At 43.6% G+C, this 25,398-nt stretch overlaps 1 protein-coding gene across 4 annotated transcripts in view; it reads left to right on the plus strand.

Moving 5' to 3' along the window:
* The window catches only part of plce1 (phospholipase C, epsilon 1), a 118,192-nt gene that overhangs the window by 86,044 nt on the left and 6,750 nt on the right, over positions 1–25,398 (plus strand). For 2 of the 4 annotated variants that reach the window (XM_080789177.1, XM_080789180.1), the window contains 16 exons: positions 660–776; positions 1,785–1,943; positions 2,427–2,562; positions 3,091–3,132; positions 6,380–6,498; positions 6,672–6,789; positions 8,717–8,857; positions 11,336–11,632; positions 14,360–14,523; positions 18,049–18,310; positions 19,269–19,387; positions 20,633–20,761; positions 20,949–21,146; positions 22,040–22,234; positions 23,528–23,740; positions 25,117–25,252. In XM_080789177.1, coding sequence (XP_080645303.1) covers positions 660–776; positions 1,785–1,943; positions 2,427–2,562; positions 3,091–3,132; positions 6,380–6,498; positions 6,672–6,789; positions 8,717–8,857; positions 11,336–11,632; positions 14,360–14,523; positions 18,049–18,310; positions 19,269–19,387; positions 20,633–20,761; positions 20,949–21,146; positions 22,040–22,234; positions 23,528–23,740; positions 25,117–25,252 — 2,545 coding nt within the window. Of the gene's footprint in view, positions 1–659; positions 777–1,784; positions 1,944–2,426; positions 2,563–3,090; positions 3,133–6,379; positions 6,499–6,671; positions 6,790–8,716; positions 8,858–11,335; positions 11,633–14,359; positions 14,524–18,048; positions 18,311–19,268; positions 19,388–20,632; positions 20,762–20,948; positions 21,147–22,039; positions 22,235–23,527; positions 23,741–25,116; positions 25,350–25,398 lie in introns of all 4 variants that reach the window. The other 2 variants (XM_080789179.1, XM_080789178.1) reach the window with 2 other exon arrangements.

A 25,398-nucleotide genomic window follows, 5' to 3' on the forward strand; every position in this document is an offset into this window, starting at 1 on the left:
GATGCAATTAATTCAGCGCTTTCAGTATGTCCCTGGCACTATATAATGTACGCCAACAGGAAACATTTCCACTCTCTACCCATGGAAGAATTCACTTCAGTCCAAGCACTAATTCCATTGTGGAGTAGTTAGACCAAACAAATGAGGATCTTCTGAATGCACGTCCAGTGATGTCTGTTCACCAGCTACGTTCTTCCTGGAGAGGATCATCACCATTACTTAGTCATGAGAGTTTGGACTAAATGCTATACCTATATTATATATATATTGCCAAGTTTGTAATGGAATCTCTTGTCATAATGTATGGGAACCTTCCATGATCATAAACATTTACTACACTTAACAACTTTTCTTTACTAATTTACATTAGTAAAGTTGGACAATTCACTCAGCATTGGTTTCAGTGGTGAATCTTAGCGAGACAATTACACACTGAATATGACGGAGACGATCTAATATTAGATGAACCACATGAACCCTGACAATTCTGCCAATCTACAACAAGCTCACAACGTTGTGAGCTCGTAGATGGAATATGTTCGGCGAGGATACTTGTATACTGTAGTATAGACCCCTGGGGGACTCTGGTCAGCAAAGCACATACGGTAGGGTTTAATGTTAACACATCCGTCTCATTTCCTTTCTTCTCCTGACTGTAGGATGTGGTGGAGGCCATAAACCGATCTGCATTTGTCAACTCTGACATGCCCGTCATTCTGTCGATAGAGAACCACTGCTCCCTTCCTCAGCAGCGCAAGATGGCTGAGATCTTTAAGGTACGGACGGATGTTCTTACACCTGCAGGCTCATATTGTACACTACTTGATCAGACCCTGTAGAGGACAGAACAAACTAAAATGTATTTAAATAGTATTCTTGAGATCTATAATGGGTGCTGTATGAAGAATGAAAATAACATTCAGTAGTTTGGACCAGTTTAAATAGTGATTTCTCTATTGTATAATTCCACACAATCATATAAAGGTCCATCACATGGATGCCATCTTGGATTTAACAATAAATTATTATCTGATGGTAAATTCACTGATTCAGCCACATATCTTGAGCCCTAACACCTAGACAACCTTTCTAGGTTGAATAGTATTGGGGATATAGCCAGTTTAAGCTTGTGGTAGCCATCTTACTTAGACTGCATCTTAAATATGACTCCTTTCCGTCTTACAATCTTGTTTTGGGAGCTGGTATCTGTATCAACAGTTCAAATGTCATTAAACTATTATTTAATAAATAAATGCCCCAATTTGGTTATACCTTTATTTTCCAATTGCTTAATGCCAGCATCTGACGTTCTGGCCAGGAACTCGGCATAATCAAAATTAGGGGTAAATGTGGATGTATTTCTCTCTCTCTGTGTCTAACCTCAACACACCTTTGTTAAAATCCAAACTTGCCAAAGACATCTGGGTATATGTCTGATACACTGTACGTCATGGGATATCACACTGCTTTCATCTTAGACAGCTTCCCAGCATTCCACCCTATTTAGATGGAGGAGAGATGGACTTCTAAGCATACTGCTAATGTCTAAGATGCCTTTTATGTTGAGAACGTTGTTGTTTTTTGTATCCTGAGATTGAGAGGTCAGTTCACCACAGGGTATGTTTATTTGTAGTGCCCTTTTGTTTTGATAAGGACACTTTCATTTTCTCTTAACGGAGGATGGATGCCTCCCATGCTCATGAGAACAGTATAGAAACCTGACTCTAATATGATATTTCTCGACGCGCGTCCATCTTAATCACTGTTGTGTATTTATTTAACAGACGGTCTGTGGAGAACGTCTGGTGACGCGTTTCCTCTTTGAGAGTGACTTCAGCGATGACCCCCTCCTGCCGTCACCGCTGCAGCTCAGACAGAAGATCCTGCTCAAGAACAAGAAGCTGAAAGCCCACCAGGCCCCCGTGGATATACTCAAACAGAAGGTATGCTGTATTAAGTGTCCAGATTGACTGAATGTATATATCCATATGTCCATTACGAGACACACATGAAATGGGTGACCCCCCCCCCCCCCCAATCATTACATCATTGTATATAAAGCTGTATCTTTCAGATATGCTCTCATTTCCTTTCACTCACATAGGCCTTTCAAAAACACAGGCCTCTAGTTTGAGGTTGGTAACATGAACCACTTAAACCCTACTGTATATACTTCATTGACTAGGAAGTCCACAGTATTGTACCAGAGAATCTCAACAGTGACTGGAAGTCATACTCAACACACGCACGCACGCACGAACGCACGCATGCGCGCGCGCGCGCGCGCGCGCGTGCGCGCACACACACACACACACACACACACACACACACACACACACACACACACACACACACACACACACACACACACACACACACACACACACAAAGACACACTCCTCACTCTTTCTCCCATTCCACCCCAGGCCCACCAGCTTGCCCACATGCAGGCTCAGGCTAGCAACGGCTCACTTGCGGCTACCTCGCCTGGCAATCATGCCAATGACGATGAGGAAGAGGAGGAAGATGAGTACGATTACGACTACGAGTCTCTGTCAGATGGTAAGGAGAACCACTCGACTTTCGGCCACCTCAGTGTAGTTCCAAAAACGGGAGCGACAGATGGAATCTGCACTATGTACTTTTCCAGTAGAGAATACCATTGGTAGCAGCATGGCATTAAAACAACGCAACCCACAGACACAAGCACAATTCAGCTGAATGCTTAGGGGGAGGGGTTCAGAGTGGTCACCGTAGGGGTGTGGCATCCAAGCTCTTATGAAAAGGTATCCCCAAGATTTACCAGTTAAAATAGAGTTTGCTTTAACTTAAAACCATAGAGTACTTAATTGACCGGGGTCTCCCTGGGCTCTAGATTTGGTACGCTCCTTTATTTCCTCTACACCTAATCTCTTAGTTGAAAATAGCTAATACACGTTCACATTATGTTGCATTGTGAGCTTGTAGATCTACTAGGGTACTAAGGTAAAACCTTTTCTCTCTCTCTCATCTTTCTTCAGCCTGTCCTTTTAACACCAAAGTCAAAACTCTCTTCCTCAACTGTTTTATCTTGCCTCTTTGCCTCTTTAGCTGATGTCCTCTCAGCCTCTACTGCCTCCTATGGCCAGGAAGGTAATTCTCGGTCTCCGACGCTGTCTGTTGTGTGACAGTCTTTCCCCTATAATGTTTTGTAGCAGTGGAAATTAGGGAGTCATTTGATTGTTCCATTGTGTAAATTGGAGAAAATTGCCAAAACGTGATACACCCTTTGCTCTGGTGTCTCACCCACATGAGTATAGGGGAAACGCTGCAGTGTGTGCGCTAACTATCTGCAGCTCTGCTGGACCAAGCCTACCAATTCTTCTCTGCATCTACACACTGGCTGTTTGCTTTGTGCAACTTGTATGTACACTGTCAGGTCACAGATGGTCTAGCCACTGTACATAGCAACCACTCCATGACCAGTTGAAAGAGTCTTGATTTATTTTGTTTCAATACGAAATCCATTAAATGTCTACCGGTAATTCAACTTCAATGCAAAGAAGCATATAGCTTGTAGATTGGCTATTTTGCTATGGGTGGTGAGACAAGCACTTCTTTGTGTGACAGATGAAACCTGACATTGTCCATACCAAACTGCTGCATAGCACAGAGACTCCATGTCAGTGTTCGTACAGGTTTCCTCATTTATAAAGTGTCTGTGTAGCAGGCCTGGGAAGCTAATATCAAGGCATCCGTTTTCTTAGAGAACTGGTCTCGAGTTACTGTAACTGTACTTCTTTGACCACTTTTTACGTCTACACCAAATCTATTTGCCAAAAATAGACTAGTATCTACAAGGTCACAATGCGCCACAATTGCGCCACAACTGTAGATCTGCTATTTTGAGTTTAAGTGGTTAACTTTAATGGGATTCCTAAAAGTGGAGCTTGTGCCTTGTGTGTGTGTGCCTTCACTGCCGTGTATCGTGACACATTGTGAGCTTGTAGATATTTTCACTATTCATCATTATGTACGTATTTACGGCTTGGTGGTGGTGTACACATACATACGGTACCTACCTACAGAGATTCCTTGAATTTACAGATAGATAGATTTATAGATAGATGTCTTGTTTAGTTTTTTACCAGAACTGATTGGATCTGATTTGATACAGTTGCATTCATTGTAGGAACCCCCTCCATTTTACCTGCAAAATCTATACCGTATTTATTTCACCGTCGTTTCACCCTCAAGATGGAATCATTTATTTTTAATTTTTCCTTTCTTTCTATGAATGCAGCAGGATGGGGAAGAGGGTGGATTTATTCACTGGGTAGCAATCAATTCTTTGCTCAAAATTTGATTGCAATGAAAACAAAAGTTCTGTTTTGTGTCAAAATAGTCTAGACTCAGTCGGCAAGGGACGATAGCTGCATATTGGTCAATGTGTTTGTGATGTCTGAATGCATGCTTTCTCTCTCTCTGTCTCTCTCTCTCTCTCTCTCTCTCTCTCTCACACACACACACACACACACACACACACACGCATGCACACTCGCGCGGATGGATATATTTTACTGTAAATACGCCCCCCACCACTTCTCCGGCTCTCTTCTGTGGCGTGGTGTTCTTCCGTGACCTCGCCAGCGGCTGGGCAGGCTCATCAGGGAAACAAAACAAAGCCATCTGGTTTCTCAGGCCCTGTGCTGCCCCTATGCACAACAACAGACCAGTGGAAACTACCCTGTCCCAGTGCTGTCAGAGCCATCTCCCAGTCCCTGCCCTCAGCTTGGCCCGCTATGTTGCCCGCTAGACCCGTCAAAAGGCCAAACGCTCTCTGGACTTATGTTTTCAACACGGCCATTCTCTCCGACCCTCCCTGTCTCTGTAGCTGTTATCTTCACCTTACACTCCTCTCTGATCATCTGTTCAATCTAGAATCGCTGCATTTTGTCACTGTCGGGTGGAAGACCTTGTGTCCTTATGTCCAAAGCTGTTACTTTTCAGGGGATCCAATGTAGTAATTATTTTGTCACATCAGTAGATCAGCTATTTTTGGTACTTTTATGCGACACTGTTAATAGGGCATTAGGTTATGAAAATACATTAAAACATGAGAAATGGAGATGGAAGGTTTCTGCTGTATCCACGGGAGCACTTTGGTGTTGACCTTTGCACTCCATACTTTTCCCCCCAGATGTTGAGTGACGTACAGTATTAATTGAACCGTAGGCTACCGTAGAAGAAAACGTTAGAAGACATTCAATTCCATTCCTAGATCATCCTAGATAAACGCATCAGCGACATGCCACAAATTCCTAACCCCTTCTTTCTGGAAAGCCAACAAGGCAGTATGCAGACTGCACTGAACCGCAGGCTGCAGTCCATAGACAGGTTTAAACTAAGGAAACATCTTTAACTCAAACTAGCATAACATTTTCTTGAGATGGTGGTCAGAGATGCGGCCAAATACTATATAATTTTGGGGGTCCTCGACATGACAAGTTTGAACACCACTCATGTAGCAAAATACGTTTTTCAGAAAACTGTTGGGATTTAGAAGACATTTTTCAAAATCGGCCTCAGGCTTAATGGGTTAAGGTCAATTAGCAAATTGTATTTACATAGAGTTAAGGACCAATGTACCAGCGTGCCCCTGTGTCTGTGTGGTCCCTATGTGTTAGACACAACCCGGCTACAATACAGCTTTGGGGAGGAGGGATTCAGGGTCAACTCTATTGCAATTCCCTACTCTCAGGAAGTGGATAAAATTCCAGGAATCTATCCTTTGATAGATTGTTACTGTATCTTGAATTTGATGCATGCATGTCTTGGGTTTTTGCTGTGGCAACGGTTTGATGTGTGGGAGGAATGGGAGCTGAGGGTCAAGCACCTTACTGTTAGTCCTGTTTACAGTGCACAGAAGTTGCCTGGGATTGCTGAGAAGAGCTTTCGCTTGGAAATGTTTTCGCTAGTTTTCCAAGCGGTCAGGGACATCTCATTTGGCCCTCAGTGAATGAGGGCCAAATGAGATGTTTTTCTTTTCCTTAGCAACAGTTTTATTATGTTTACAAGTACAGTATATTGCTCAAAGCTGTGCATGTGTTCTCCCATATGAAAAGTGAATAATAATCATCTGAAACAACCCTATCCTGCTGCTGTATGGTTCTAGAATATATTCTCATTATCTGAGGTAAAAAGAAAAATGTACTATAACTGCACAAATGATTACATTTTGTTCTTCTTTAGCCATAAACTCATCTTTGGAGGTGTTCAGCCCTCTCCTGTCACTGAACACCTTGTTCCACTTACACTCAGGTCTGATCAGGGTGGGGTGTATTTATTTATTTGGCTGGTACTTTTGCATAAACGTCTGTATTATATACGCTGTCTTTAGATAACATCCTGGAGGATAAGCCAGAGGGGAAGACCTCAGCAGATAAGGAAGAGCAGCCGGCTGATGAGATACCGAAGAGAATGAAGAAGTCAGACAGCACAACCCAGAGCAAAGGGAAGGTGAGAGATTCCACAATGACCAGCAGAGGATGTTCTGTTGTCATTTGAATGATCTGATGTCTTTATTCGATGCTCTCATCCCGAATGACCTGAGGCAATACAGGAGCAGATATACCCAGGAAAATCCTGTTACAGTTATGTGTGAGTACTTATTCCATGATCTTTGTCTCTAGGTGTTTGACATGGAGCTCGGGGAGGAGTTTTATCTCCCTCAGAACAAGAAGGAGAGTCGACAGATTGCCCAGGAACTGTCCGATCTCATCATCTACTGCCAGGCCGTTAAATTCCCTGGTAGGACGTCTGTCTGTCTGTCTGTCTGTTTGTCTACAGTATCTAAATAAACAATCCACACTCACAGAAGGAGTGTTTTGCTTTATTATTCCACTGCAGCAACAAACAGTATTTGTTTCACCCCCTCTGGCCTTTCAGCCTGAGGGGCCGAAACGCAAAAGAAAGTTATTCTGTGAGTGTAGATAGTTTCTTAAGACTGTTTGCTGTGAGTCTGCACCTGTCCTTTATTCGTTAAACTCTTGTCAGCAGAGCTCACCTCCGCCTGCATTGTGTGTGTCTGCTGGGCCGGTCTCTCTCTCTCTCTCTCTCTCTCTCTCTCTCTCTCTCTCTCTCTCGATTTCCATGTTTCTCTTTGCAGTAGCCATGATCAGCTATGATCCTCTTGTAGGCATCTGTAAAAATAAAAGTGGCATCCTGTAATCCTTTCAATTATTTTTACGTATAGCATAGCTATATAACACTCCATTCTTCTCCCACAAGGACACCCACTTAACCTGTGACATCATCTCTCTGACTCCACTCCACCATGGGAAAAATACAGTTAACGTTTCCATTCTTCAAAAGATAAATGCACACTAGTCCTAGTCTTGGGACAATGCTATAGAAAGACATAATTTGAGTGTTTGTCAAAATATGGGTCATGGCTCAAAAGTATGGCATTAAAAGGGCCATGTGTCCACAAATTATTCTGGTTAAGTGCATTTTATTCTGACTCTTGTGCCTTTGCTGCCCTTATACTATAGACTCTCTGCTATTTTAGCCCAGTGGTTCTCAAACCTTTTCATATCAAGGACCTCCGTATATGGCCCTGTACCCCCATTAGAAAATATCTTGTACCATGGATCCCTATACAAAGTATGTACAATTATTTCAAGGGTTATTTTTTATTTTTTGCTTTTTTCCCTTTATTTTTATCCCACGATTTTGTAACCCATTTTTTTCACCCAGTGCCAATGCTGGGAATCTATTCTACGTCCGAGCATAGACATGGTAACGCCAGTTGGACGTAGTGTGTTTAAAGAACACGTTACTTTCCCCTCCATCAGGTGCCCCGGCTAGCCAGGGAGAGACAGTTTAGAGACCAAGATTACTTTCAAGGGTTTTTAAAAAGGCATACAAGCTCACAATGTATGCTCGTGTACTGCATGCTTTGTGAGCTTGCTTTTACAGTAGCTTTTAGACCTATATGTTTAAAGTGGTTAAACAGATTTTGGTGCTAGTAGTAAATCAGTTTTAGTGGGGGTCCCCTGGCCCCACTTTGAGAACTACAGTTTTAGACTTTATCCATCCATCTTAGACAGACTCTTACTGCTGCTCCTCAATGTGATATCACTATGTGTCCTCCTCTAATCCATAGCCTTCCTTTATGGGATGTCTGGCCTCATAAACCTGCTTGTGTTTCCACTTGTGATTGTATTTGTTTACAGTAAAGAGGACTTAGAGTAACAGCGAGAAAGAGGAGATAGAAAGAGGGAGAGAGAGAGGTTGACTGACTGACTGACTGACAGACAGACAGACAGACAGACAGACAGACAGACAGTAAGAACAATGACATTACAGATGGAGGGAAGAATGGAGGAGAAGGAAGAGAATGCGATAAACGAAGAGAACGCCAGAAATGAATGAACCATGGAGAGAGGACAAGAGATTTGTATTCAGGTATACATTGAAATAATCAGAAAATATACAGTAGATTTAGGTGAAATAGGTGCTGAAGCTTAATTCCTTGTAAACCAAGCAGCCATTGAAGCAATGATGGGGGGTTACGTGACCATAAAACATCCCTGTGATGTCGTTATTGTGTGCCTCACTCTACTTGACTCTTCTATAAATCTACATTGACTTGCTCTCTATTCTACTTTCCTTCTCTGTGTCTTGCCCTCTCTTTCATCAGTGTGTGTGCGCGTGCATGTGTGTGTGTACGCAGGCCTTGCCACACTGTCTCCAGCGGGCTCCAGCAGGGGGAAGGATCGAGGGAAGAGCAGGAGCAGGTCAATTTTTGGCACAGCTCCAGCTCGTGGCAACACACCAGGGGAGGTCATGACTCAGAGCCGCACCCCTGGAAAATGTACGTAAGGCCACAGAGTGAGGTGTATTCATGAGGAAGTGTTTGTGTGTGTTTAGGAGTGGGAGGGGGGGGCGGTGTAAAAGATGCAAACGTGTATAAAATATCTGGATGATGATAGAAAAACATGTCTAGTGAGTGAGTGTGCATGTACACACACACACACACACACACACACACTAACTAGGTGGCCAACCCCCTGCTTAAAAAACCCAACATCGATCTGTCTACACTCAGAAATTACAGACCAATTTCCAAACTTCCGTTCCTATCCAAGGTTTTAGAAATAGTTGTCTTTACCCAAATTATAAGCTATCTAACCGTGAACAATCTCTTTGAGAAATTTCAGTCAGGTTTCCGTGCCCTGCACAGCACAGAGACGACCAAGAACAAAAAAGCATGGGAATACATCACATAAAAAGCAGGACTTAGCTGGGAAGAAGAGAAGCCCAGTCTTGTCTGGGTTCAGCTTGAGGTGGTTGGAGGACATCCACTGTGAGATGTCAGCCAGGCATGCAGTGATGAGCTCTTCCACCTGAGTGGCAGAGGGGGGGAAGGATAGAAACAGTTGTGTGTCATCGGCGTAGCAGTGATAGGATATATTGTGAGCAGAGATGATGGTGCCAAGGGATTTAGTGTACAGTGAGAAAAGGAGGGGACCTAGTACAGATCCCTGTACTGCTACGCCGACGATACCCAGCTATATCTCCCCATCAACCCCGACGACACCAACAGCCTAGCCAAACTGCACTCCTGCCTCTCCGACATTCAAGTATGGATGTAATTTTCTACAACTCAATCAATCAAAAACCTTTTTGGCCCACCATCCGATAGAGTGCCTAGACAATAACCTTGGTTCCTTACGCCAAAACATTACACCCGCAGCTAGAAACCTAGGTGTCACCCTAGATTCTGACCTCTCCCTGGAGGGCCATGTAAAAAAGGTCATCCAGTCCTCATTGGAGGGCCATGTAAAAAAAGCCCTATGAGCCAGCCCGTGAGCTGAGATCCTCGGGCAAGACTCTACTCACATTAAGAACGGGACACAAAAAAACTATAGGCGACCGGGCCTTTGCAGTCCGTGCACCCTCACTGTGGAATGCCCTGCCCCTGGAGAACAGGCTCACAGACTCGCTTCCTCATTTTAAATCTCTCCTGAAGACCCATTTATACATATATATATATATTTATATATTTTTAATCCCTAATCTTTTATCGTTGTGATTGTTATGTTTTCTCTGATGTATTTTTCACTTTATTATCTGTTATCCACTGTTGTGCTATTATTATCGTTTTTCTTTGTAGTTTCTTTTGTTTCTTTTGTTCTTTCGTTCTTGAAAGGTACTATTTAAATAAAGCTTTATTATTAATATTATTATTTTTTATTATTGGATGGTTATGGGTTCGAACCTTGCCCGGGGTCCATGTCAGCAAGGGCATGCATTCGCAATGGGTTCCTAAAGCCCAAGGTCCATTTTAAAGCACATTTATAACCAGAGTTAATCAAAGTTGTAAGGGTTTCTTCAGTTTGCTGATTTGGGCTGCCAGGCAGGCGTGTACCTACCAGAGAGGATCTTTGCCTCATCGTTGAGTGGTGATGGCTTGTTAATTAGTCAATTAGTCTATTAAGAGTAAATTGTGGCCGTCACAAAGTGCTGTACTGTACATCATGTCAATAATACGGCATAAAAGGGGCATACACACACACACACACACACACACACACACACACAGTAGTATACAGTCAGCACATGCTGTTACTGTAAGGACAAATACATACAGTGCAGTTGCTTTCTCAGTGGAAAAGGCAGTGGGAGAAGGCTAAGACAGGACACCCACTTAGAAGCTGACCTCCATGCCCCTCCATGGGAAAAACAGAGTTCACTTTTCCATTCTTCAAATAGTAATCTCACTGGTCACAGACTGTGGTCGGATGCTCTTGATACAGTCATTTAATAATTAATAATAAGGCATTAAGACAGGGTTCTCTGTCGAAGGGTAAAAGGTGAAAAAAGGAAATATCATAATTGAAAACATTTTATTTCTTCTAAAGAGTTGTTGCGACATCAACATCTTGATCTTCCTTCAGGCTACTGTAATGATTTTTGTCAGAGATGGGACAATGAATATACAATACCCCTCATTCTTCCTTCTCACATGTCCAAACCATCTCAACCGCTTCATGGTATACCCATCTGACACGTTCCTCCATCCATTCCACCCTTCCCGCACCGCACTCTAGTCCCCAGGCCATGACTTTTTGGACAGATGCATTTAAACTAAATCATTAGTATAACAATAGTATAAGCATACAAACATAATTTTACTGTAATGCTATGCTTATACTGTACTATTGTATCTTGGATGCTTTGCTATGCTAGATACTGTGTATTTCAAATGCGAAATCTAAGACAAAGTGTCTTGACTGTACAATAAATTACAATTAGTAACATAAATACAAATGATCCTTCCTTCCTCTAGCTGGTGCTGAATGTCTTCGGCTGAGTTGGGAGGAGCAGCAGACATCGCCCATCCTCAACACCCCTACCTCCCTCAGCGCCATCATCCGCACGCCCAAATGCTACCACATCTCCTCCGTCAACGAGAACGCCGCCAAGCGCCTGTGCCGGCGCTTCTCCCAGAAGCTGATCCAGCACACGGTGTGCCAGCTGCTCAGGACCTACCCGGCTGCCACCAGGATAGACTCGGCCAACCCCAACCCCCTGCCCTTCTGGCTGCATGGGGTTCAACTGGTGGCCCTCAACTACCAGACTGATGGTGAGGAACACCCCCATCCACCGCATCCCCCGTACATATAACAGCTCCTTTCCTTTCCTTTCCTTTCTTTCCTTTCCTTTCCTTTCACCATCTTCTCCCCAAGGTGCCGGTTCAGTCTGCTATGGTCATAACAAGCATTTTCAAGCAGACAGTTTATTCTTTTGTAATTTCACCTCAGTGTACTCTGGCACCGAAGCTTTCAGACTGAGGAATCACTGCTGGCAGTGTCCCTACAGTACATCGGTGTGTTCCTGTCTACCCTCACTCTGTAACACCTCATCTGGCAACACAGAGGCTCTGTTCTGGCCTGTGGTACTGTGCAGCCCTGCCTCTGAAAGCTTGAAGAGTTTCTTTCCAAGCCGTCATATCATATCAATTCAGAAATCAACAGTATTGCTACACGAACATAGATGAATCTACCCTCAAATACATACTATTTGTTTTCTAAGCGGAGGCCTTGTGATGACTCACGAGAGAATTAGTTGCCAATAATGTGCTTTGCTTTCGTGCCAATGATCACTTTTCAGGTCTATGAATCTTTATTTTTTTCAAATGTTAAATATCTTGTATTGGAGCGAAACCGTTTTTCAACTAACGATGAATGCCGCTCTGGGAGGCTTTAATGGTTTCAAGGTGATGTGCTATCCCTTCATGTGATTAGTTATACGCTAAAATACACACTCATCCTAGAAGAACAGTGGTTCCTCCACTCCTGTGGTCCTTTTGAATAATTAGTGGTTCCCAATAATTTTATCCCGTGACCCAAAAAATAAATGAGACATTCTGCCGGATCCCAAACTAGTGAAAATAACATATCTACAATCTCTCACAACGTGCCGCTTCACACCACGTTGAGAGCTTGTAGATCGGCTATTTTCTTCTAATTTATGCATGTCTCTTTCTCTTTTATTTCTACATGAAGTTACTGACAAAATCATTGTATTTAGGTTTAATTCATGAAACGTTGTAGTTTGGCCTTAACGATGTGTCCGTGACCGACAAAATAGCTCAACCCAGTGTTTATTTGAACCTCTTTCAACCTGTGGCCCTGTGTTGGGGCATGTCATTATAGGTGGCAATTGCCCCACATTTCCCAAAGATATATTTGTTAGTGATGTATTTTTGTGAGCCTGTAGATAAGATGTCTGAATAGGGCTTAAGTGGTTAAAGGAACCCCAGGCTGTTGCTGTTGATCTAATAGTCATTGAAGTACGATGACGGTTCCCTTTTTATCTTTGGAAATGGTGAGCTACGGCTTCATCTCCTACTGCTCCCCTAACCCTCCATAAATATCATTAAAAAGACAGGCTATGTCTCCTGATCCACCCTTACATGACCTCCTGCTTGCACCGCTGTGTGTGTGCATGGTGTCTTCTGTTTTTCTTTTCTTTCTTTTCTTTCTTTTTTTTTTAAAATCTTTTGAGTATTTTAATACACAGATTTATATTCCAGTGGAGGGCCTGAATGCAAAGTGATATGTTTTTCCATTACCCAGAGCCAACGCACCCGCCCGGCCTTCCAAACACAAAACCCAGGAATTTGAGATAAAGTTTAGTAAAACAATGATTGTTTTAAGGGAGAAGTCAGTGTTGTGTCGTCTCCATGAAGTAACAGATAACATTGAACTCTTACCCATCATTTATTCTTGGTTGTGTGCGTTGATGTACTGTACAAGCTCACACTGTGTGTATCGTGGCACGTTTTGAGCTCATTTCTGGTGTGCGACACCGCCATGCAAGTAAGCATAAATCAGGCCTTATCCTACAAGAGTGATTACACAGCACTGAACACAGCACCCCAGAGTGTGCTACAGTATGCACTAGAAAAAGTGCCACTCGGCACAGGTCTCCACCAGGCCAGGTCAGGTTGTGGCCTCCTGGTGGCGCTATAATAGGCCAATGAGAAAAGGGTGCCATTTCTTCTTATGCCGTTGATGGCAATTGGATTATTTGAGGCATTTTCTTCCAAAAATGTGTTTTGCAAAAAATCCACCTGTTGGTGGCGCTATAACACAGGCCAATGTGAAAAGGGTTGGATATATTCCTCAGCCTAGTAGGAAAGTGCGTGAAAGATGTCACGTAAATTGCACGCTGCGTTCATGATTAGAGGCTTTTTGTTCAAAACGGGCCAATCCTGCAAACTTTGAAAGCCAATGTTAGCCAATTACGATGGAATATGAAATATCAGATCCATCTTCGGCAGACTATAAAGATACTGTGTAAGAATTTGTGGGATTTTTGATCCAAAATCTGGAGGAGAAATAACAAAAAATGTGTTTTACAAAAATCGGCCTCCTGGTGGCGCTATAAAAATGTAGGTCAAAGGTTTGTCCTTGGCCTCTAGGGAGTGTGCGTGCAAACGTTTCATGCAGATCGGTGCAGTTATAGGTAAAAATGGTGAAAAGCTGCCTCATGGTGGCGCTATAACAGGCTGTTCTGGGAAATTTGGGGTTCATCGTTGGCATCCAGGGAGGTGTGCAAAGTTTGGCATCGACCAGGTTAACGGTGCCGGACATTATCTGCTAATGGACGGACAGACACACACACACACACACACACGGACGGAGGGCAAAACATCCGTGTATTGTCTCCCCAGGCCTTCGGCCTGGTGGAGACAATAATGTACTTTGCTATTTTTCTTACTGTTAGTGCTACTCTGTTATTATCAATTTTCACTCTTGTATACTCGTATATAAGATGCAACAATAAATGTCTCTCTCTCTCTCAGACCTGCCAATGCAGTTGAACGCAGCGTTGTTTGAGGCCAACGGTGGCTGTGGCTATGTCCTGAAGCCTGCCGTGCTGTGGGACAGAGGCTGTCCCCTGTACCAGCAGCTGTGTCCTCTGGACAGGGACGTGGGAGACATGAGTCCTGTCGTCTACTCTCTCACGGTGAGGACACGTTGCACTGGGCTTTGGTCCAGAGTGTTCTCCAGATCGGCTAATTGAAACTTATCCCCAAAATATTCGAGAAATGACTTCATCCCATTCCTGTATTAATGGACGTGTTTACACAAGCGTTCATGCTCACTCATGTCATGTGAGTAAGCAGTAGCTGACACTCAATATATATGTATATATATATTTTTTTGCACAAGCAAGCTAGCGAGTACATTATAAGCACTTACTTCATCTTTGCATAAGCTACACACACACACACACACACACACACACACACACCGTGTTCAGTGCTCCTATTTGGTTTAGGTATTGTTTGGATGTTTCATTATATTAGGTACAGTATGTGCTTACACTGTTTGACATTCACGGAGGCCACCCAGTGAATGAATAGCACATAGTGTAGCAGTGATTGAGGACAGAACCTCATAAAGGCGCTCACCCTTTTCACAGACATTCAGACTGGGCCTGTTTATCTGTGGATATGGTCTACACTTGTCATCCAGATGTAAAGCTGCAATCCATAACTTCCTACATGGGATTCCAATCCCTGCCTCCCACATGGAGAGACCACATTTGTACTGATCTGCCAATTAGAAAGTAATTCTCAAACTTTCGGGTCCACTTGGTTTCATCTGTATACCCTCAGATTTATGGGCATCCTTGAAATTCAAAAGGTGAATGGGTGAGTTTGAGACCTGTAAGGGTCCATTTGGGGGAAACCCGATGTAGAGCTCTTGTCTTCACACGGGTCCAAAGAAATAGCCCCGAACCCATAATGGATCTGTGAAATTTGATCCGATTACGACCTGTTCCGAAAACATTTTCAAATAAGAAAACCAAACCCGAATGGACGTGTGACAATTTGGACTGATTCCGACCCGTTCAGAGATTTCTTTCAAATGACGGCACCAAGCCACATAATGATAGACCTGAGTTCTGCGGGACATGGCCAATTCCGGCCCAGCTCCAAGTGATAATGATAAAACACAAAATAAAAACACAGTTTTTATTTTATTCTGCACACTATTACTATGAGGATTTCAGTACAGAATTCTGACTATTTCCAAAAGATCTTGCCGTGCCAAGTTTGAATGTTGTGGGTCCAGAATGACATTGACAAGTGCAGCCATGGGCCCCTGGCACTGTCATGTGATCATTCTGCCGCATGTTAGCATGATGAAACTTTTGGTCAATTATATCATCACTGTCGGTTGGAAAATGGCAAAAAGAATGAAAGTGTTCTATTGGACCCAATGCTGTTATTTTAGTCACAAGCTCTTGTTAAGGCTTTTCATTTGTTGTTGAATACCGATTCCTATCCTCAGTATTAAAATTGGCTAATGGGTGGGCTGGCCGGCTGTGTCCCGTCACTACTCGGACATAAGCATATGTTCCCAAAACATGCCAAATATGGCATGTGTCTTGTGTCATACTGACTGTGACAGTGTGACAACTCTAGATGTGCTCTAGTTTATAAAACCCACAGACATACTGAACTTGTATCATTTTTTTTTTGACAAAAACATAAAACGATACAAGGTTTCTGCCAGACAGCAACGATATGCTGATCAATTGCTGGATCATAATTTGTGTGTTTTGGCAAGAATATATGACAAAGAATGATGACCATTGACATTTTTTCAACAATATTTTTCACATTTCCTGGTTGCAGAAAGTTGGCTTTTGCTATTGCTGCAAAAATGTGATTCCTGTGGTGCTAAAGCTCTTAACCATTTAAAACCTATATTGATGAGTCCTCAAGGGGTCTGTAATGTACTAAACCATTCCCTTTCCCCCTCTACACCAGTGGTTATCCAACTTTTTAATTCCACTTCACCCCTTTTGCAACTAGATCTTATTTTAATGATGTTTGGAGGTTTTTTATGTGGGTAATATGTGTTTTAAGATATTTTAGTATTTCATAAGTGTCCATGATGTCATGGACGTGCGATTATGAATCCCACCAACATTCTGGGATAGACCCGCCTTACCATGTGTCTGATTGGCTCCTGGGCAGGCATAGTTTTCCTGAAGTTAGGGTTATAGTTAGGTTTAGGCATAGTTTTACGCGGGTATAGGTTTAGGGTTAGGGTAAGGTTTAGGCATAGTTGCAAAAACGAGAACTGTCAATCACAGCGACTACTGGCCAATCACAGCGGGGCTTTCCTAGAACTGCGAGGGGATCCATAATAACGCGTCATGGACACTGGGCTCAGTTCCTTCCTGGACTACAATTCGCATAATGCTTTGGTGCACTGCTCCTCCTTGTGGATAGGGGGAGGGCAAAAGGACTGAAGTTTAACTCTAAGAGTGATATGATTTGTACCAGAGTTACAGACCCGTAAGGGGCCATGTGACATCCCCTCAAGGAACCACAAGCTCGGGTTCCTGGACTCCACTTTGAGAACCACTGCTCTACACATAATCTCTGCCACAGCATGTTGTGTGTGACACTAGTGTTCATGTGGTTAAGCTGTACTAAGTGGCTCAGGAGGTTGAGCAGTTGTCTGCCAATTGGAAGGTTCCAGGTTTGATCCCTGGCGCCTCCTGGCACCATGTCAAAGTGTCCTTGAGCAAGACACTGAACCCTTCACTGCAGGTTGTAGCCTTGCATGGCTTCCTAAACCATCGCTGTGTGATTATTAGGGTTCCATTAGGATTTTTAACGGGTCAGTTTGGTTCCATTTGTACACTATCAGAGTTATGGTGGTCCTTGGTTTGAGAACCACCGGTATTGTAATTGTATAGCAGATGTGGAGTCGATGAGAGTCTTTGTAGATTAAGTTGAAATTGGGTTAGTGTTCATTGAAGTATTTATTCACTGTCAGTTATGTATAGAGGTGCAGCTCATCCTGCTTTCAGACACAAAACTCATAAAAAAAACTGTATTGGATCAACAAAAGTGCACTCTAAAGCTTATTGTGTGTGTGTGTGTGTGTGTGTGTGTGTGTGTGTGTGTGTGTGTGTGTGTGTGTGTGTGTGTGTGTGTGTGTGTGTGTGTGTGTGCGCGCGTGTGTGTGCGCGTGCGCGCGCACTAGAAAGAGGTCACGGTAACCTCAAACAGCCTCTTGAGCAGTGTAGTCAAGTGGCTTTGGGCTTGTTTTCCTTTAAAGTCGCTTGTAAATATTAGTAGTTGCACGTTGCAGTTTTTTGACGTGTTTCTAAAGTGTAGTTGCTTATTTGGGCTTGCTTTACAAAAAGTTAAACGACTGCTTCTCAAACATTCGTCAATGAAACTCCAAATGAATATCCAAATTAACTACTGTACTCACATAAATGTCCACTGCATAGTACTGTATATTTGTATGTCATTAAATGTTCTTTTTGTCTAGCACCTGAGCTAGAGTGGAGGTGCATGCTCTATTTCCCAATGGAAACAAGCCTTAGTGCTTTCTTGTTTAGTTTTTTATCCTCTAGCATACCTTTCATTGAACTGTGCTTATTGTACAAACTGTTAATAAAGTTTTCAATCAATGATGTTACAACCCAGATCTCTGCTTTCGTCTCCTCTCCCAGATCGTGTCTGGTCAAAACGTGTGTCCGGGCAACAGTGCGGGCAGTCCCTGCTTGGAGATCGATGTTCTGGGCATGCCCGTCGACAGCTTCCACTTCCGTGCCAAACCCATCCACAGGAACACGCTGAACCCCATGTGGAACGAGCACTTCCAGTTCACCGTGCACTTTGAGGACATGTGCTTCCTGCGCATCGCCGTGGTGGAGAACAACAGCTCTCAGACGACTGCGCAAAGAACTCTGCCTCTGAAAGCCCTCAAGCCAGGTAGGTTTCTGTCGGTGTGGGAAACTTTGAAGATGGAGAGGGCCACTATAGTTCCACACTCACTCCAGAGGGCCACTATAGTTCCACACTCACTCCAGAGGGCCACTATAGTTCCACACTCACTCCAGAGGGCCACTATAGTTCCACACTCACTCCAGAGGGCCACTATAGTTCCACACTCACTCCAGAGGGCCACTATAGTTCCACACTCACTCCAGAGGGCCACTATAGTTCCACACTCACTCCAGAGGGCCACTATAGTTCCACACTCACTCCAGAGGGCCACTATAGTTCCACACTCACTCCAGAGGGCCACTATAGTTCCACACTCACTCCAGAGGGCCACTATAGTTCCACACTCACTCCAGAGGGCCACTATAGTCCCACACTCACTCCAGAGGGCCACTATAGTTCCACACTCACTCCAGAGGGCCACTATAGTCCCACACTCACTCCAGAGGGCCACTATAGTTCCACACTCACTCCAGAGGGCCACTATAGTTCCACACTCACTTCAGAGGGCCACTATAGTTCCACACTCACTCCAGAGGGCCACTATAGTTCCACACTCACTCCAGAGGGCCACTATAGTTCCACACTCACTCCAGAGGGCCACTATAGTTCCACACTCACTCCAGAGGGCAAATGTTCCGAAAATAGCTGTTGTGAGCTTGTAGATCTGCTATTTTTGCATATCAAATATAAAATAGGGTTTAATAAGTGTTTAAACAAATATTGATGCTATATTAACTAATTACCTGGGGACCCCCTGAGGGTCCCTGGGCCCCACTAACTATAACATAGTAATGGTATTCTATGCTTTAATTAGCTTGAATGTCAGTGTGACAATTTGGGCTTCTGGTTAAGCCGCTAGAGTCCGCCTGTGTTTTACTAACTATGTGTGCGACCGTGTGTGCGTGTGTGCGTGTGCGTGTGTGTGTGCGTGCGTGTGATCCAGGTTATAGACATGTCCAGTTAAGGACACAGCACAACGAGCCACTAGAAGTGTCCAGCTTATTTATCTACAGTGGTAGAACAGAGGAGGGCCCTGCAGGCGGAGTGCTCCCCTCCTCTATGGTAAGAACACATCTGGGTTGACATAGACTGGGCTCATGGTCAGTAACTACAGCATGTTTCTGACAACACAGGTCTATCAAGGTCTATATCGATAGATGATAATAACCTTTATTCCGTGGGTAGATTCAGGTGTCATAGCCTACTTATTCCTTGGGTAAATGCAGGTGTCATATGTATTGGTAGCTATATTAGCCTAATATTGCTGTTAAATAGTCCAACGTATCTCACTTGAATCATTTTTATAAAACCATGAGGGAATCTTACTTGCGCATGTTGGATCCTATGCCCACATGAGACGTCAAAATGAATTGAAATAAAAAACAAATGTAGCCTACAGTATATGTATTGGGTCTGGATCGCGTCTTGGTGAACTCTTGCAGTGTGTGATCCCTTGTCGGCGATTAGTTTAGTTTAGTGTGAAAGTCACAAAGTCAGCCGATAAAAGAAAAAGAAAAAGACTCTTGTAGACTCCCCGACAACTTTAAAAGTCCTACAGTGTGCAGGGTGTCTTAGTAATTCATTTTCAATGAGAGGCGGGCGATTTTATTTGAGGAATTCTCGTGCTCGTTTAATGTACACCCACGCGGCAAGAGCTGTTTTTTTTCTCCAAGCTACGTTTCTGCACATGATCCAAGCACACCGGCATTAATTGGTTGCCAACTACGAGATATCTCGTAGTTTAATTCACATCCATCAGCAACCAACTACAAGATATCTCGTATTTGATCGCTTTATATCGATATAAAAAGGCCTCGCTATATTATTTTTTTTTGGAACGGAACGGTTGCTAGGCAACGCCTACATTGTTTTGTGCGCACACACCATTCACTTCCTTGTTTAAGCACCGTCTTAAAACCCTTTTTTCTCTGAATCTACTCTGCATCCGTCTGCACAGCGGATATGTTCTGGGCTGATTTCTGACTTTATTCAGCATCGCGCTTACAATATGCTTCTGAAGGGAAATCAAGGTCACTAGTGCAATGTAGGATTTAGCTTCCTGATTCTGGGGGAAAGGGAAAGTGGGTGTTTTCAGAATAAAAGCTCCCTGCATCCGCCTGGCAGTCAGGGGATAGCGCCAGGAGGATTTGGTGGCAGCCAAAGTAGTGCCTGTCTGAATCATCCTTATAAGTTACCCTTATTTGTTTGATCTGTCTCTCTCAATTCAAATGAGCTTTATTGGCATGAGAAAACATACGTTTACATCTCTCTCTGTTTCTCTCTCTCTCTCTCTCTCTCTCTGACTAGCTGTTCATGTCAGAGGAGAAGAGGGCAGCACAGCAGCACAGGGTGACGGTACACGGAGCTCCGGGCCCTGAGCCATTCACTGTGTTCTGCGTCAATGAGCAGAGCACTGCCAAACAGCTACTGGACATGGTTAGTGAATAGTGATGGAGATACGCCAGACTGTCTTAAAGCCTGCAATCCATGACATCTATGCCCTACCCGGGTTTCTGAACTGACGTCTCCGGCGCAATCACCAACATTTCTGCAGCGCATTCACTCACTCGTATGAATATAGGTCTACCATAATCTCATAATCTCCCCTCTCTCTGTACACCAGATTGTGGCTCCAGCAGGAAGTCCGTCAGAGTACTTCCTGTGCGAGGAGAAGCTTCCGCTGGCTAAGGAGCGGAGCGAGGTGAAGCGCTGTGCTCAGCAGCGCCCCCTAGCGCCCGAGGAGGAGCTGATCAGGCTGGTGAACGGCTGGCACTGTGAGGAGGGATATGTGGGGAGGATCTGTCTCAAAACCAGAGAGGAGGTACTTTTAAATCTACCTGCATATTGTTAATGCTCACCCACTGTTTCATAAACACTAAACAGTGTCAGGTCGGGACCCATTTTCATATATAAAAGATAAATAATATATAATTTTAAGACAAACTCAAATTCAAGAAAGCCCATAAATAAAAAATTATAATAAGAAGAAGTAGTGAAAATAGCCAATGTACAAGCTCGCAACTTGCGCTTGTAGATCTTCTATTTTGGTGGTTGCAGATCTGCTATTTCAGTGGTTCTCAGCCTGTGGACCTTGGCAAAACACCACAATTTTAAGATTATCACATTCATGTTAAAAAATTCATGTAAAACAATAAAATTAAAAGAATGTAATTGAAAAAATTTATTGTAATTGTGACACAGCTAAATAATAACTTAAAGTATACTATGTTAGTTCCATCCAAGCCAGAACACAATCGATTGATTGATCATTAAAATATGCTCTGAAAATGCATGCATGGAATTTATCCAACCAAGATATTGAAAATACTGTGAATTAAATAAAGGACTTGTTTGGCATAAAGATACAACAAGGAACAACTGTGCTGTGTTTTGATTCACAGCTGTTTCTTTTCCAAGTATGGTATGTCCCACTATGCAAGATGATGGCTCCCCCTATTGGCTATTTCATGAAACTCATAAATCTAAAATATGTAACATTAAAGTAGCCTACATGTGCACAGTAAAATCCTCTGTTCATTTATCCATTTGTAACTCTGAGAGTGAATACAGGGAACCAAATGAACCCACAAGGGTCCATTTGAGAGTTGAACGAACACAGGATTTGTCTGTGTCTGCGTGAAACGTGAGCCACACATCAGTTTCCCATTGTAACGGCTTCAATGTTTTCTTTTTGTTTGTGTTTTTTTGTGGCAGAACGTGAGCGAGAGGAACTCTGTGACGGAGGGGGACGAGGAGGTGAGCGTGGGAGGCAGAGAGGGAGGAGGAGGGGCAGGAAGCGGAGGGGAGGAGGACATGTTCTTCATCCAGGTCCACGACGTGTCCCCGGAGCAGCCTCACACCGTCATCAAGGCCCCGCGCTACAGCACGGCTCAGGACATCATACAGCAGGTAGTCTGCACTCTACAGCACGGCTCAGGACATCATACAGCAGGTAGTCTACACTCTACAGCACGGCTCAGGACATCATACAGCAGGTAGTCTGCACTCTACAGCACAGCTCAGGACATCATACAGCAGGTAGTCTGCACTCTACAGCACGGCTCAGGACATCATACAGCAGATAGTCTACTCTACAGTACGGCTCAGGACATCATACAGCAGGTAGTCTGCACTCTACAGCACAGCTCAGGACATCATACAGCAGGTAGTCTGCACTCTACAGCACAGCTCAGGACATCATACAGCAGGTAGTCTGCACTCTACAGCACAGCTCAGGACATCATACAGCAGGTAGTCTGCACTCTACAGCACAGCTCAGGACAATAGGACATCATACTGATCATACCTTTTCATGTCAAGGACCCCCAAATATGACACTATCATTTAGCTGGGGACCCCCTGGAACTCCCTCAAGGACTCCAATTTGGGAACCACTGGTCTACACTCTACAGCACAGCTCAGGACATCATATAGCAGGTAGTCTACAGCAGGGGTTCTCAACCTTTTTGTCTGGGGACCCCCGGAAATGCTTTGGCCATGTCTAGCACCTCTCAGGACAACATACTGTACAGCAGGTGACCAGGACTCATCAATATGTCCGTACCAGGGGGGCAGTCAGACAGATATTTTGTGAAGCCACTAAGGGAATCTGGACTTCCTGAAAGTTCATATAATGGCCTGTTGTGGTGCTGTCATTGGGTATATATCTCCCATATCTCCATAGAGGTCCATGTATTTGGGCCCAACTTCACCTAGACTTAATAAACATGGTCATGAATACTTTCTGCTTCCAGTCACTAGCGACTTACAGTTCAAGGACTGACAGGCTTAATTGTACGTCCATATCAGACCCGGAGAACGCGTTGTCCATATTTTTTACAGTCTATGGTCCGTACACTACACAGACAACATTGATCTTCTTTTTTACAAACCGTTACTTACTGTATGTTCTTAATTAGTTTGATCATAAGACCCAATTACTGAATGTCAAGTCTCCAGGTTTTCTTCAGAATAGGTATTACACTTACTTACCAAAGGCACATTATAGAGAAAGCATTGTGAGCTTGTATTATTTTATGCTTTTCGTCTATAAGGAAATTCCCAAAATAGGGAATGATTACTAATTGTTTAGTTTATTAAATTAGTTATTATTGATTATTTTTGTTTACAGTTAACATCTTCCTCTCTCTCTCTCTCTCTCTCTCTCTCTCTCTCTCTCTCTCTCTCTCTGTTTCCGGTCAGACTCTATCGAAGGCAAAGTATTCCTACAGCATCCTGTGTAACCCCAACCCCAGCGACTACGTGCTAGTGGAGGAAGTCGCCAAGGAGGCGGGCTCTAAGAAGTCCTCTGCTGCTAAGCCCCTGCAGCGAGTCCTATTGGACCACGAGTGTGTCTATCAAGCCCAGAGCCGCTGGAGAGGGGCGGGGAAGTTCATCCTCAAGTTCAAGGAGCAGGTACACCATGGTGACCATGATGACATTGTTGCTTTGCAACAACTAAGACGGTGGTACTCAGAGTGGGGTCCAGTGACCTGTCTGTGATCCATTGTGGATCCATTTGTACTAGTTATGAAATAAAGTGTTTTATTTCAAGGACCCCCATAAATCTGGTAGACCCAAATGGACTCATAATGGATCGTATATACACTCTAAGAGTTATGAGAGTTATGAAATAAACCATTAAAACCAATGAACTAAGACCGACTGAGACTGGCCTGTTGAAGGTCAAAGGTCAAGTTCTATCTGCATGTACTCAATTATTGTTTGCCCGTGCTTTTTTCTGTACTTGCCTAATGTATATCAAATGTTTACATGTTATTATGCAACTAGAATGTGAATCAAAGGACATTAAACCTTGACAGTTTAAATTTCCATATCAAAGGCTTTGGCATGTACAGTACACCTGCTTGATATAATATTGTATTACATGCTGTGCATACTATTTCAACACCTCTTTTTATAGCTGCTTGTATTCTCTTTTTGTGACGCTGCTTTTAACCCATGTCTGTAAGAGGTTTTAATATGGCTGCTGGTGCTCATCTTTATGTCTGTCCTCAACACACCTGTTCTTCTTAGTTTGTTGTGTTCATTTTTTGGTGTTGCTGCTTTTAACGCATGTCTGTAAGACAGTAATTTCCAACCGGATTTTAACAATAATATAACATTAAAATAAAAATACGATAAAAGCATACCACGTCAGTTCCATTGATCCAAGTCGGAACACAACCAATTGATTGATCATTACAATGAACATGCCCTGAAAATGCGCACAGCCCTCCCATCTGACCAAAGTGGTCAGATGGGTGGGCCATGAACACTTTTGAGATTTTCAAGTGGGCCTTGATCCAGAGATCAATGTTGGGAAGTGCTGCTGTAAGATGTTTTAATATGGCTGTTGTTGCTTCATCTTTGTTGTATGTCTGTCCTCATCACATCTGTTTTTTGTTGCTAGGTTTGATTAAATAAAGTTTATTTTTTTAATCGGTCACATGCATACCGAGTGCTTGAGTCTGTGCATGTCGGTCACACATAAAGTATGTCTGGGCGATTAACCGAAAATATATCAACAGCTGACATTTAGAACCTATAACCGACTGTATCAAGGAATCTACACTCATCAACTAACAAGTTTTGTAAGTGAAGACTTACTCCTACTATTCTAGTTCATTGCTCTGATGCACCTGTCCCTCTGTAGGTGGGACAGGTGGACTTTTTTCATAATTATCGTTCATTAATCGTAATCGAGGCAAAGGTTTGAAATAAGCGTGACGTCGATTTGAAGTTTTCATTGCCCCCAGCCCCCTAACGCAAAGTGACGTGTGACCTCCCAGGTGGCGCGCGAGGACAAGAGGAAAGGCATCTCGTTCGCCAGCGAGCTGAAGAAGCTGACCAGCCGGGGGCGCAGCGTGTCGAGTGGCAGTGGGGTCAGCCAGTCGGTGACGCTGTGCCACGACGGCCCGACGCACAGTAAGGATGAGCGGGCTGCATGCTGCGTGGCTCTGACAGAGATCCAGGAGTGAGACTCACACTGTGCCTGCTGTGTGTGCATGGAAAGGCAACAGAGGTAATGCTCTGGTTTCCCTCTAACATCATAGAAGTAGGTATGCGGTAGG

The sequence above is a fragment of the Protomyctophum bolini genome (genome assembly GCF_963924005.1).
Source record: "Protomyctophum bolini genome assembly, chromosome: 18".
Lineage (NCBI taxonomy): Eukaryota > Metazoa > Chordata > Actinopteri > Myctophiformes > Myctophidae > Protomyctophum > Protomyctophum bolini.